This window comes from Myotis nattereri (assembly GCF_964212035.1).
Source record: "Myotis nattereri genome assembly, chromosome: 7".
In the NCBI taxonomy this organism is placed as follows: Eukaryota; Metazoa; Chordata; class Mammalia; order Chiroptera; family Vespertilionidae; genus Myotis; species Myotis nattereri.
In genome coordinates this window covers 36,639,324-36,654,825 of record NC_138082.1, presented here as the reverse complement: position 1 = coordinate 36,654,825, position 15,502 = coordinate 36,639,324, and the positions used below count along the sequence as shown (strand labels likewise).

At 41.3% G+C, this 15,502-nt stretch overlaps 1 protein-coding gene across 2 annotated transcripts in view; it reads right to left on the bottom strand.

The window, feature by feature from the left end:
* SEPTIN2 (septin 2) overlaps positions 1-15,502 on the bottom strand; it is a 35,640-nt gene that overhangs the window by 6,710 nt on the left and 13,428 nt on the right. For both annotated transcript variants that reach the window (XR_013996229.1, XM_081095582.1), the window contains exons 4-9: positions 11,947-12,033; positions 11,071-11,194; positions 6,745-6,997; positions 3,517-3,618; positions 3,017-3,162; positions 1,239-1,322 (exon numbers count right to left, since the gene is read on the bottom strand). Coding sequence is in view for 1 of the 2 variants with exons in the window: in XM_081095582.1 (XP_080951708.1) it covers positions 1,239-1,322; positions 3,017-3,162; positions 3,517-3,618; positions 6,745-6,997; positions 11,071-11,194; positions 11,947-12,033 (796 nt within the window). In the remaining variant the exon portion in view is untranslated. The remainder of the gene's footprint in view (positions 1-1,238; positions 1,323-3,016; positions 3,163-3,516; positions 3,619-6,744; positions 6,998-11,070; positions 11,195-11,946; positions 12,034-15,502) is intronic.

Below are 15,502 nucleotides of genomic sequence, written 5' to 3'. Positions count from 1 at the left end.
AAGTTGATTATTTCTGATGACAGATAACCAAAGTAACATTTCACTTTACATTCCTCAGACATGTATCTACTTAAAATTACATATATTTATCATTTGTCTAATTAATGGCATGAATAAATGAGGATGAAAAAAGAACAACATGAAATGGAAAATACAAGAGATACTCTAAGCTGGGATGATGACACTTCCATCGTTATCTACTAAAAATACAGCAGCTACTTTCTGAAGAATACTTTTTTGAGTTATTCTTTATAAATACAGACTATGTCCATCACACTGAAAATAAGGAACAGGCTCTGAGGTCTAAGCAGAGGGGGCCAGTACAGAGACCCCAGCTCATGAAGACACAGCTTCTAATATGCTGAGGCTGGCCTACCCGTGGTCAGCAAACTGCGGCTCACGAGCCACATGCGGCTCTTTGGCCCCTTGAGTGTGGCTCTTCCTAAGCCTTAGGAGTACCCTAATTAAGTTAATAACAATGTACCTACCTATATAGTTTAAGTTTAAAAAATCTGGCTCTCAAAAAAAATTTCAATCGTTGTACTGTTGATATTTGGCTCTGTTGACTAATGAGTTTGCCGACCACTGGCCTAGTCCATTGCCTGGTTGTCTGCTCCTCAATGGGACCTCCTTGTTGCTTCTACCTTTCTTAATGTCTAGTCCCCACATTAATAAAACAATAAAGTAGACTTTAATGTACACTTTGTATATATGCATATATCTATCAAATTTTAAAAATGTGAATATTTTAGTGAACTACAATACAGAAAATTATTTTACTGAATGCTGTACATTATTTATTAAGCTCTATGTACAGATGTGATTTATCAGACATGAATCAGGTCTCAATTAAAAACCGTTGAGGATAGTAAACAGCTGAGTGAGGGTGGCCATGTGCACTGAGGAGTAGACCTGCTGCTCCCACCTTAACCCTTTGGGTGCTGTACTTTCTTAATGTGAGTCTGTCCTCATTTATAGACAGACTGACACTTTTGAGAAAGTACCCCACCACATGTATATGGCCTTCCCATTTAAAGCTGTTCTGTCCGTGCAGATGATTAAAGCTGCCTTTAACAGGCAAAAAAGGGCACAATTTGATTAAATTAGCAACAAGTAGCTTATAATAGCTCGAGTAGAAAATCAAATCATATTGCTCTTAGGTCAAGGAAGAAGAGCTGGACACATATAGGACAGTGTGACTTGGGGTGACAAATATGGACAGAGAGGGATAGTCTCACCTGCCGCCCCTTTTGAGCCTCTCAGAACGGAAGTTCTCATAGTGAAGGTCCTGGGTCACCTCCTGGAGGTCCTGCATGTGAGTGCTGAAAGAGGTAAGAATGCACCAAGCTGGGCTCCATGCATGTGCCATTTGCATGAAGAAAACAACCAATCACGGACACAAAAGAACCCCTGGAACTAAAACTCCACTTATTGCCTGGCAAATTGTACACAAAGTTGATGGAATTTGGGGATAAGGCTGTGGAAACATCTACAGAGGTGTATCCTTCCTTGCTACCACAGTAAATGAACAACACACCCACCCCACAGGGCCAGGTTAAGAGCCCCTCCATGGGACCTCTACCACAGGTACGGCCAAATTCTGCACGAGACTATCATCCCTGGACAGGGCCAGATGCATAGACATTAGGAGATTTTTTTAGGTAAACAGTGTCTGAAACAGAACATACTTTCTGAATGTACTTATAGAAAACATGCAACTCAAATATTCATGACTTTGTATGCTTACAATGTATGTCAGAGAGAGTTAACTAGCTTAAGCTATGGGGAAGAACACAAAATGAAGTATTAACATTCTGGATAAAATAGAAACAGCACTTCAAATCTTCTAATCACTGTATAGAACATTCTTGGGTTTCTGGCTGAGTTTTTTCCAATATGTAAGAACTCAAAGAGTAGAGAGATTATATTCCTGTTACTCCGGATCCAGGGAATAGACTGAGTAATGGCAAAGGGGTGGCCCATTTTCCCTCTTTCTGAGAAACGTAACTGACACCAAAGTTCCCTCTTCAGCCCTCCACACCCTCCACCTCTGACAGGATCATGACAGCTGAAAACCCAGCCCTGTAGGGGCCAGGTGCACTTTAAATGACTGAAGTACGTTTAATGGAGCTTGAATACTAAATTTAATGGTATATTTTTTAGTGATTTTAATTCACTAAAACTGCTAACCCAAGTGAGACATATGTGGCATATAGAGCAGTTTTCAGTTATTTAAAGTTTATCTAGATTAGCCATTGTTTGAACTCTTCTGATTAAAGAGGTTTGGCAATACTCTTTCTTTCAACCTCTTCATTCCAGAGCAACAGCATTACATGTATGTTGCTAAATGTGGAATCTATTTTTAGAGGAAACAGTCTGTTTTTGTAGTCAGGGCTGTCCTAGTTGCTAGGACTCAACAGAGCAGTGGTTCTCAACCTTGGCTGCACATTAGAATCACCTGGGAATCTTTTTAAAATCCTGATTTCTGGGCCTCATCCTCCAGAAATTTTGTTATGGGGTGAGGCCACAACATTAGCAACAACGAAACAGAATTTCTGGAGGATGAGGCCCAGAAATCAGGATTTTAAAAAGATTCCCAGGTGATTCTAATGTGCAGCCAAGGTTGAGAACCACTGCAATAAGAGGAATAGAATGGGGGCGACCCTGAGAGAGCCTGAGGCTGACCAGCAGTGGCAGCATACCCCAGTTGGCCCCTAAGGCAGATCCAAACACATCCTCCCTGGAGCAGGAGGTGACTCTTGCTGGGAATGGCCCCCGCACACATTAAGTCTAGTCTACTTTTAGCCTCAAAAGAGACCCTGTCATTCAATGAGAAAGGAGTACTGAGCTAAAGGTCACAGGTGGAAGGGCTAGTTCAGATCATTCCAGAGAGCCTACAGGTGCGGGCCTTCTGTACTATGCTGCGGCAGGCCCACTGCAGGCACAATGGAAGTCCCATGCACATCCCACACTTTCTGTGCTGGGCTCTGCCAACTGTTGTGCATGACTGTCTTACATGAGCATTGTCCTCAGCTTCAGAAAGTCGTTGTGTTCTGGGTTCTCCACTTCCACGACACCCCACGGATAGAGGCGGCCTCGGACCTTCTTGCCTTTGGCTTCTATCAGCTGATTGGATCCAACCACAGAGAACGGGATACTGGCCTAGAAAGAGACACACAGGGTTGACAGGCTCCACACAGGGACTGCTACATTTACTGCAAACACAGGAGCATCAACACAGAGGGGACACTTGGCTGCTACCACAGGATTACTTGGAAAGCTTATGGTGCACATTTTACTTGGAAGTGGCAGGCATCTTCCACACAGGACAAACTGCACGAACAAATTAAACCTGCAATTAATATTTCTAAGCCTTACAGTGACAGTTAGGTCACAATTCCCGGACAACTTCTCTAAGTCAAGGCTCCAGGATCTGGTTCTTCACCAACTCCTCCCATTTTGAATGCGGACAGCAGGAAACAGGAGTTAGTCACTCTGTGCACCTGGAATTCTTACCTTGAGAAGTCTGGTCTGCTCTTTAAAATCTTCATCTTCATCTGATTCTGCATCAGGTAAGTGATAGATTTTGATGTTATGTTCTTCAATTTCATCCAGAATCTGAAAGAATGACAAAATCAGAAGCAATTTTAACAAACTGCACAAATTTTAGTCAAGCCTAACTCATCGGATTGGGAAATACATCAGAATTACCCAAACTTCAATAAAAAATAAAATGGATTATGACAATTATTTTCAAAGCTTTCATGAACTGCTAAAATGGTATTTAAGTATCTGGAGGGACCTCTGTCCATAGTAACACAACATACCACCACTGTCCATGTACACCCTCCCCCCATCCCCCACTGTGGCCAGAATGACAAGTGCCTGAGGAGAGGCACAGACAGATGCTGCCAGTAGAGAAGATAGAGAAGAGCCACAGGTGTTGTCTAAAGGGTTCCTGAAGAACACAAAGGAGTCTCATAAGGAGGGGGAGAGGCACCTGGGGAAAATCTGTCAAAATCATGAGGGGAGAACACAGGAAGTCCGTTTTGGTAATCACAAGAAATCTAGGATGGCAGAACACAGGACAATGAGTTGGGTAAGTCAGAAGAACTCCTGGGGTTACCAAGGGGCAAATCCCCAGAATGCCAGGCCAGGGTCTAAGATCTGGGATCCAGACTTTTACTCAATAGGCAAAAAGTGGCCTCCAGTGAAACCTCACACTCTACTGTCAACCAGGGAGCAGACCACTAAGAGGGAAGGGAAAAAGGCTGGAGTTGGGGTAAGCAGTCATTCATCTGTCTGTATGCTGGGCACTCCATAAGGTATGAGGAAGGCTGGAGCTCTCTTATTCTCACACCAAGACTTGGGCATTGTGGATGGAAAAAGGGGTCCTATGGAAAGTAAGCTCACAGGGTGACCTAGTCATAAATTCCTAACTGGGTTAAGTCATGGTGGATAGTCACACCCCAGGCATACAACTTCCTTAGTGAAAGGTTTATCTTCAATTTAAGCTAGCTCTGTCCATTGTTCCTAGGTGAACACACCTTTGAAATGCCCCCCTGCAGACCCGTATATGTCCTGTAATCTGATCACTGCCTTGCTCTTGCCCACCCTCATGTAATCTTGTGTTCCCTCCTTAATTCCAAATACATAAGAGAAGCTACAAAAATAAACTCATAAAAATTCTCTACAGTTTGGGTGTTTTTTATGCCTGACAGCCCAAGGGAAGAGAGAACATAATCCAAGCCAGCAGGGAACACCCACCTCAAACCCTGCTCCCAGATTTGTTTTTTTTTTTTTTTTTTTGGTTAATCCTCACCCGAGGATATTTTTTCCATTGATTTATAGAGTGTGTGGAAGGGAGGGAGGGAGGGGGAGAGAGAGAAAAACATCGATGTGAGAGACAAATCCATTGGTTGCCTACTATAGGCACCCAGACAGGTGGGATTTGTTCAGCTGGACAGGTGAGCCCCAAGTTAAAGGGATTAGGAGAGGGTAGATGGACATCAAGGCATAAAACAAAGGAGGGTGGGAGAGATTTGAGAGGTTCCTTTAGATCAGGGAGTAGTAAAGAGAAGGGGTTAAAAAGGCCCAAGATAAAAGAGATTAGTGCACCAAGTATTTCAATTCATTTCAGAGTTTGAAATCAAGCCCTAAGTGTTTTGAGTATAAGATGAGATGGGTATACAGCATGCTACCCTGGGTACCTCTTTCCCCTACCATTTGAAATGGAATGTAACACCCTAAAGAAGGTGAAGTTTCCTTAAGTGAAAGTGCTAAAATACTGACTATAACATATAAAAATGCCTAAGCTTTCAGGGGTTCCTTCAAGGGCCTGAATATTTCCTAAAATACTGGCAGCCTCTTGAGACAGTAAAGGGTACAGTTGAGAAATGAGTATATACAATTTAGAAACTCTGCTATGGAAAAGACAGCCAGAAAAATGTGAACACACAAAACTCAGACTTCGACATAATAGTCTAAAAACAAGAATATCTGTAACTCAATGAAAAGAGAGGCAAGTCTCTAAAACCTAAGAGAATGCCAAGGGCATCGAGCAGGAGGAAACACATGACAAAAACTGGTGATACATCAGGAATGTCGGGGAGAGAAGAGCTTGCTTGAATGCTGCTTAGGGAATAAGCTTATTTTGAGGAAAATTTAGCCATCTTTCAAGTATTTAAACATGCATTAATTTCCTTTTCAAGAATTTGTCTGACTTTACAACTGTTCAACATATAAACATTTCTGAGTGTCTAACACGTGCCAAGTCCTGTTCCAAACTTTTGGAATACACAAGCAAGCAAAGATCCCAATGTCAGGGACTGGGGGGTGGGTGGGAAGACCCAGAAACACACTGAAGAACACTATGCATGCCATAGATAAGGGTGAGAGGCATGCTTTCTGCGTAAGACTTAGAAAGTCAAGTGGCAGAGTCATAGGTATGATATAATCCTATTCTGTAAAAACAACATAAAGAGACCATGTTCTAGAACAGTGGTTCTCAACCTTCTGGCCCTTTAAACACAGTTCCTCATGTTGTGACCCAACCATAAAATTATTTTTGTTGCTACTTCTTAACTGTAATGTTGCTAATGTTATGAATCGTAATGTAAATATCTGATATGCAGGATGGTCTTAGGCGACCCCTGTGAAAAGGTCATTCGACTGCCAAAGGGGTCGCGACTCACAGGTTGAGAACCGCTGTTCTACAAGGACAGATACCTGTTAATAGTGGTTATTTTTGAGGATAATTAAAGGAATTCTATTTGTAGAATATAGCATACGAGCTTGGAATTCTCAGTAAGCATACAAACAGGTATGTAATTTAAACAGGTAACTGAATCTCTATGGGAGAACAGAGACCACAGCCAGCTCAGGAGCTGGAGGACCGCTGTGCAACCTCCACAGCTAAATGCAGGCCTCTCAGCCTTCTGACACCAGACTATCATCATTAGTACACGTTCCCAGAAAAATGTGGGGGTTACAGTGTTTAGATGGAACAGAGAACCTCAGGGAGATCCTCCCACCCAGTGCACATTGTTACCGACCATGAAACGTGACTGCACATTAGCCATCTTCTAGGCACTGAGGGGAAGTTCACCTAAGGTGAGTTATAAGAAACAATAGTAATTTGATACTTTTGTGAAGGAAAAATACTAAAACATTAGAAGTATTGGTGCTGTTTAAAACTGCCCCACATCTCCATCGCACTTTGCTGCCTGCCCCACAGTCACTCACCCTTTTCTTCAAACGTTCCCGCTCCTTCAGAGTGAGGGTATCAGCTTTCGCAATGACAGGCACAATATTGACCTTGTTGTGTATCGCCTTCATAAACGCGACATCTAAGGGCTTAAGCCCGTGTCCAAAGGGCGAGATGAAATAGAAGCAGCAGTGTACCCTGTTGTCCACAATGTGCCGTCGGTTGAGGCCGCTCTCATCATGTAGGTACCGCTCGAACTGCTCGTCAATGTAGGAGATGATGGTCTTGAAGCTGAGACACACACACACATTGAGGATCAAGGGTACAAAAGGCAGGCAGGCAGACCCTAACTTCAGAAACAAAGCAAGTTTTCTTGTCCCCTGTTCCCCACCTCCCAAATATAATTTTGTAACTCATCTGTAAGATGGAAATGGAAACTGACTCCTCCATTTGGCAAGATGGATATATCTGGAAACTGTGCCAAGAGCTAAGGGCCGGGGGTCAAAAGTCAGAATGGAAGAGGTCATAAGAGCCTGGGCTGCCAATGCTTTTAAGGGGCGTGGTAGCAGCAGCAGAACATGGCAAGAGCAGGCAGTGAAGATGTGGAGATGGTAAGCAGCGCAGCCACATGCCAAGGCTGACCTGCAGGAGGGGCAGTTCCCAATGATGCCTCCCTGTCCTCCCTTTTCTACCTAGTGTTGGGCATTGATGCTTTATGCTCCTGGGAAGGACCAGGGGCCTCTGTACATGAAAAGGAATCCTCAGCAGGATCCTGGGAAGACTGGTATCATTTTCTACTTGTGCATTTCCAAATTGGTGCAAATGCCAGCGAGCAGCCATTTTCAGGCCCTGGGTCTTGAGTGACTGAGAGAGTTCCAGAGGAACACTGGACCCCAATATTGTGTCCACTGGTTACAGCTCCGATCAGGCCAGAGGGTTGACTCTACAATCTCAGATCTCACTAGAATGTTCTTAAGAGGGAAAAAACCCTTATTCTCTGTGAAATTCCTTATTTAAAATATCCTAATTAATGTGCCTTAAATTGTCTTATTAATTCCCTGGCCAGTGTTCACAGTGGTTAGAGTGTCAGGCACGCATCAAAGCGTCAAGGGTTCGATTCCCAGTCAAGGGCATGTACCTGGGTTGCAGCTTTGATGGAGGCCCCAGTGAATATGTCTCTTTCACACACTGATTTCCCTCTCACCCTCCCTCCCAATGGAAAAAATATCCTCAGGTGAGGATTAACCAAAAAATAAAAATAAAAATTGTCCCATTATTTTACCATATCCAGTTACTCCATATCCAATAATTACTCAGCACTATACATTTAAATATAGCAAAACAAACAAAAGTGGAGAAGTAACCACTGACACCACAGAAATACAAAGGATTATAAGAAAATACTATGAATAAGCTGGACAAAGTGGATGAAATGGACAAATTCCTAGAAAAAATACAATCTCCTAAAACTGAATCAGGAGGAATCAGAAAGCCTGTATAGGCCAATAACAACAAAAAACTCCCAGCAAACAAAAGCCCAGGTCCCGATGGCTTCACAGGGGAGTTTACCAAACATTCAAAGAAGAACTAACACCTATACTCCTCAAACTATCTCAGAAAATCCAAGAGGAAGGAACACTTCCAAATTCTTTTTATGAGTCCAGCATTATCCTAATTCCAAAACCAGATAAAGATACTATAAAGAAAGAGAATTACAGGCCAATATCCCTGGTGAACACAGATGCTAAAATCCTCAACAAAATATTAGCAAATCGCATACAGCAATATATTAAAAAGATCATACACCACGACCAAGTGGGATTTATTCCAGGGATTCAAGGCTGGTACAATATTTGCAAATTAATAAACGAGATACATCACATAAACAAATTGAAAGACAAAAATCACATGATCATATCAATAGGTGCAGAAAAAGCATTTGAAAAAATCCAACACCCATTTTTGATAAAAACTCTCAGCAAAGTGGGAATAGAGGGAGCATATCTCAATATGATAAAGGCCATATATGACAAACCTACAGCCAACATTATACTCAATGGACAAAAACTAAAAGCATTTCCCCTAAGAACAGGGACAAGACAGGGATGTCCATTTTCACCACTCTTATTCAACATAGTACTGGAAGTCCTAGCCACAGTGATCAGACAAGAAGAAATAAAAGGCATCCAAATTGGAAAAAAGGAAGTAAAACTCTCATTATTCACAGATGGCATGATATTAGTCATAGAAAGCCCTAAATACTCCACCAAAAAACTACTAGATTTAATAAATGAATTTGGCAATGTAGCAGGATACAAAATCAACATCCAAAAATCAATGGGTTTTTTTATACACCAATAATGAATTCTCAGAAAGAGAAACTAAACAAACAATCCCATTTACCATTGCAACAAAAAAATTAAAATACTCAGGAATAAACTTAACCAAAGAGACAAAGGACCTATACTCAGAAAACTTCAGGACAATGAAAGAGATAGAATATGATATAAACAGTGGAAGAATACACTATGTTAATGGATTGGTAGAATCAACATCATTAAAATGGCAATACTACACAAAGTAATCTACAGATTCAATGCAATCCCTATTAAAATACCAACGGAATATTTCACAGAGCAAGAACAAATATTCCAAAAATTTATATGGAATGAAAAAGACCCTGCATAGCTGCAGCAATTTTGAGAAAGAAAAACAAAGTTGGAAAAATCACAATACCAGTTTTCAAATTTATACTACAAAGCCACCGTAATCAAAACAGCCTGGTACTGGTACATGAACAGGCATATAGATCAATGGAACAGAACAGAGAACCCAGTAATCGACCCAAGCCATTACACTCAATTAATATTTGACAAAGGAGGCAAGAGCATACAATGGAGTCAAGAGAGTCTCTTCAATAAATGTTGGGAAAATTGGACAGATACATGCAAAAAAAATGAAACTAGACCGTCAACTTAACAACATACACAAAAATAAACTTAAAAGGGATAAAAGAGTTAAATGTAAGTCGTGAAGCCATAAAAATCCTAGAAGATACCATAGGCAACAAAATCTCAAGACATCTCTCATAGCAAGATGTTTACAGATACATCTCCTTAAGGCAAAGGAAACTAAGAGAAAATATGCAAATGGGACTACATCAACATAAAAAGCTTCTGCACAGCAAAAGAAACCATCACCAAACGAAAAGAGAACCCACTGCATGGGAGAACATATTTGGCAATGATACATCTGATAAAGGGTTAATATCCAAAATATATAAGGAACTCACACAACTTAACAAAAGGAAGAGAAACACCCAATTAAAAAATGGGCAAAGGACCTAAATAGACACTTCTCCAAAGAGGACATATAGATGGCCAAGAGACTTATGAAAAAAATGCCCCAAAATCACTATCATCTGAGAGATGCAAATCAAAATGACAGTGAGGTACCGTCTCATACCTGTCAGAATGGCTACCATCAACAAATCAACAAATTACAAGGGCTGGCAAGGATGTGAAGAAAAGGTACACAGCTGGTGGGAATGCAGACTGGTGCAACCATTATGGAAAACAGTATGGAGTTTCCTCAAAAAATTAAATATGGATCTGCCATTTGACCCAGTGATCCCACTTCTAGGAGTATATCCTAAGAAACCCGAAACACCAATTAGAAAGAATGTCTATACCCCTATGTTCATAGCAGCACAATTTACAATAACTAAGTAGATGAGTGGATAAAAAAGCTGTGGTACATTTATACCGTGGAATACTATGCAGCAGTAAAAACGAAGACTCTCTTATCCTTTGAGAAAGCATGGAGGGACCTGGAGAACATCATGCTAAGTGAAATAATTCAGTCAGAGAAAGACAAGTATCACATGATCGCACTCATATGTGGAATCTAACAAAATAAACTGATGAACGGAGTGGATCCAGAGACATGGAAGCATGGAACAGTGTGTGGAATCTCAGATGAAGGTGGGGGAGGGTGGGTGGGTGGGAGGTAATCAACCAAAGACCTTGTATGCATAGATGCATAACCCATGAACATAGACAATAGAGTCCTGAAGGCTTGAGGCAGAGTGAGGGTTGGGGAGGGGTGGGAAGCCAGTCCCCTCCCTGCTTCCTGTTTTAGAGGGGGTCAACTGAGGAAAAAAGGGACACATGTAATACTTTCAACAATAAAGAATTATTAAAAAAATATATATATCCTTAGATACTTGCTACATATAGCCACACCTTAAGCAATAAAGCTGTGCAATCATGAAAAAAATAAATAAAATAAAATATAGCAAAACAGGTGTTAATACATGCACAGCCCTCAACACTTCTGGGTGCCCATCCCTGTGGGGTCCGTACCAATCCCTGCAGTTGATGGCATCACCATAGCCGGGTGTGTCCACCACTGTCAGGCGCAGCTTGACCCCTCGCTCTTCAATCTCAACAGTAGAAGCCTCAATTTGGACTGTTCTTTCAATTTTCTCTAGAAAAGAAACAAACTTAGTAAGAGAATGTGCCTTAACATTGAACCTGTTTGCAAAGAGATGAAATCATCTATTATCAAATGACCTGAAAGCCACAACCTCTCTGAGGAAGGTTTTCAGAAGGTAATATGAGGATTGTGTAAAAATGATTCCAGTGTAAGCAAGGGAAGTGTTGAAGCTAAGATTAAAGGGCTGCCCAGGAAGGTAAAAATGCCAATATTGAAAATTTTAATTTCTTTTCCTGGGACAAAGAATACATTTATGAATTTCTTTAAAATTGAATTCAATGACAGGGCTATAGCTCTCCATTGTGGTAGCTCAGGTCCTAGGATCTATCTGTGCTTAATCCATTCACTTAATCAGCATTCACAGATACCAGTGTCCTGCACTGGGAACACTCAGAGCCCCTGACCCCCACAGTAGCCTACTGGCTACACAGCTTTTTCCACGAGATAACACTGTCACCTGATCCTCCCATCACACAGAGAACACAGGCAAGAACAATTTATGACACTGTATAGACTTTATAGACAACAAACTTGGAGAGGATGGATCCACGGATACGTTGTCAGTCTACAACCTGAATCCAAGGACACAGGTGCAGCACACTCTTCCTTACCTAAATGACATTTTCCTTGTGTTTACAGCCAAACAAAAGCAAAAATTCAAGGCCGAGGCATCAAATATTAATTGTGCACTCTTAAATAACTTCTATGGTAAATTACACTTAGGAGTGTATGAATTTTTGTACCTGCAGCTCCAGGTATGATTCTTTCTGGGTAAAGATCCGTCAAGAACAGGCTGTTTATAAGAGTCGATTTTCCTAGCCCCGATTCACCTTTAAACAAAAAGGAAGACATATCATGGTATTATCCAGATGACCATCTGCTGAGAGTTTATGCTAGGCCTGGCACTGGGCTAAATGCCCCACAAACATCATTTTCTGGACTCCGTACGACAACTATGAATTTGGTACAACTCTCCCAATTTACTGATGGGGAGATGGATGCTCACAGGTCAGACAACCACCCAGAGCAGGGCCTCAATTTGAATCCAGTGTGTGGGGCTCCAGAATTCATACACTGTAAGATCAGAAGTGTGATCTCACCTCTTAACAAATATATGGAATGAATTCTGGAGGGGGTCTTTATATTTTAATAGAATGCAAAGTAGGTTTTCAATCATGAGTTTGCCAATCATTTAATGTGTCATATTTTCAGAAAACTGAACATATCTCCCCATCAATGTCAACAGCACTCACCTCCTAAGCTGTGGGAACGGGACAGAAATGGAGATCCTTATATACTTTGACTTGCTGCAATCCACCCCACCCCCCCACTGCCCCGCCCAAGGAGGGAGCCAGTCCCCCTCCCTGCTTCCTGTTTTAAACACCTCCATGTCCCAAACTGGCAATTGCCTATGTCAAGGTAACTCCCCCTCACCCCCACACTGTTGAATGTAACATGACCAAGATGGGCGATATGTATTCATTCTAGCATTTAAGGAGTTAAGAATCCCTCTTCAACTACATATTGAATGTTTAAAATTTTAACTTCAAGGATTTGCAAAATACCGAACAGTAAATCTTGTATTTGAAGGAAGCATGAACAGATTCCATCACTTCATGGTTAAGTTATCAGCTACAGCTTAATTTTGTACAGAGAAGTGCTTCTGAACTCGGTGCCTGACTGTCTCTCAGGCATCTGGGTTTGAATCTCCCCCTGCTAAGTCCCATAGGACATGTGAAAGGAGCACATGTTTTAAAAATCATTGTGTTGACAAAATCAAGAACACAAGAGTGAATGTGAAATGTGCAAACATAGAAATTAGGACTGAACTTCAATTAGACTTTAATTTTCACAGATGAAAAGGAACATCAAAAGGACAAAACTAGAATTACATGTTGAACATGTCCCAATATAGGAGCATAAAAAATGTGACTAAACGCATACTATCTCATCAAGTTATCCTTTTAATAAACTTTCCAGCAATCCCCTATATCTTTACCATGCTCAAAGGGGGCCAGATCAATATGTACTAAATCCTTTCCAAGTCCCTAGCAGAGGTCTGGGTGCTAGGACACAACAGAAAACAGGGAAGACAAGTCCCTGCTTCATGGAGCTTTGCAATCCAGTGGGGCAGATGACAAAGTTACCCTCTATCACCTGATGACTCATGACAGCTGAAGGGGGCTATCATGCAGAAGACATATGAGCACAAGTGTCCAAGTAGAAGCAGCCTCTTTTAAAAAGCAGTACTAAAATCCTGGTGGCTGATTCTAAATCTTAATTTTAAGGGTACAAGTGATTATTTCACTTAGGATAGCTTTAGGGTAACATCTACAAATAATCTGCTAACTCAGAACATGATGCTGTCCTTGAGCTAAATTCTGAGTGCCCAGCTCTGCTCTGCTCCACTGCCACTGATCTCTTTCCTGTAGTGGGTAGTTTCTCCCTTTAAATGGGGGAAACACACAAGAGATCTCCACCAGTGTAAAGGCATCACCTTCCAAAAACTTTGCATGAAACATACTGGGTCCACAAATCTTAATTAACTTGTAAAAGTAGTGACAACAAAGACTGGTTGGGATGGTGGTATTCAGTTTACAAAATGGCTCGTTAGCACCTTTTAAAAGAAAATATGCAGCACCAGGCACAAGGTGGCGCCACAAGATGAGAGAAAAGTGGCACGTGCTTTTACAGTTCCACTGAGATCCCATCAGGCAAACTGTCAGAGGCTTCAGATTTTAATCTGAGGTTGTTGTTTTTTTAATCCTCACCCAAGGATGTTTTTATTAATTTTAGAGAGAGGAAAGGGGGGATAAAGAAACTGATCAGTTGTCTCCCGTACATGCCCTGACCAAGGATCGAACCTGCAACCTTCTGGTGTATAGGACAATGCTCCAACCAACTGTGAGCCACCCTGCCAGGGCTGAGGTTTTATTTTTTAAACCCCAGCTAAAAAAAAGAAAAAACAACACCCATACATACATAGGGTTAATATCCAAAATATACAAGGAACTCATACAACTTAACAAAAGATAAACAATCCAATCAAAAAATGGGCAAAGGACCTAAATAGACACCTTTCAAAAGAGGACATTCAGAAAGCCAAGAGACATATGAAAACTTGCTCAAAGTCACTAATCATCCGAGAGATGCAAATCAAAACAACAATGAGGTACCATCTCATACCTGTCAGAATGGCTATCATCAACAAATCCACAAATGACAAGTGCTGGAGAGGATGTGGAGAAAAAGGAACACTAATGCACTGCTGGTGGGAATGCAGACTGGTGCAGCCACTATGGAAGAAAGTATCGAGTTTCCTCAAAAAACTAAAAATGGAACTCCCATTTGACCCTGTCATCTCACTTCTAGGAATATATCCCAAGAAACCAGAAACACCAATCAGAAAGGATATATGCACCCCTATGTTCATAGCAGCACAATTCACCATAGCTAAGATCTGGAAACAGCCTAAGTGCCCATCAGTAGATGAATGGATTAGAAAACTGTGGTACATCTACACGATGGAATACTATGCTGCTGCAAAAAAGAAGGAACTCTTACCATTTGCAACGGCATGGATGGAACTGGAGAGCATTATGTTAAGTGAAATAAGCCAGTCAATGAAGGAAAAATACCACATGATCTCACTCACTCATGGATAATAAAGACCATTATAAACTTATGAACAAAAATAGATACAGAGGCAGAGCTGCCTCGAACAGACTGTCAAACTACAGCGGGAAAGCTGGGGAGGGTTGAGGGGCGGGAGGCGGGGGGGGGGGGGGCGGTAAGAGATCAACCAAAGGACTTGTATGCATGCATATAAGCATAACCAATGGACATAAGACACTGGGGGGTAGGGGAGGCCAGGGGATTGTTAAGGGCAGGAAAAAAAGGAGACATATGTAATACTCTTTGTAATACTTTAAGCAATAAAACAATTAAAAAATAAAAAATAAAATAAAATAAAAAATAAAATGAACCAAAAAAACCACAAAAAACTTAGGCCAAGCCAGGAATGGTAGGAAATAATATTTCTAACCCGGGGAAGTTTCTATTCACATTTACTTTTGATTTTAATCAACACGAGACACTACTTCCTCAGTGTGTAACAAGGGCCTTTCCCGAAGGCCTCTGAAAGGCAGCATTCTGAGTGGCTAGGTTTTCTGCCCCTTCAAACAACTCCTGTCATATGCAGAACTCCTGAACCTATAATTAGGTTAGCATATTTTTGCTTAAGCCAGGTTTCATTTTCTGTGTTTACTCTAACACTCTTGTGAATTTGGTCACACTAAG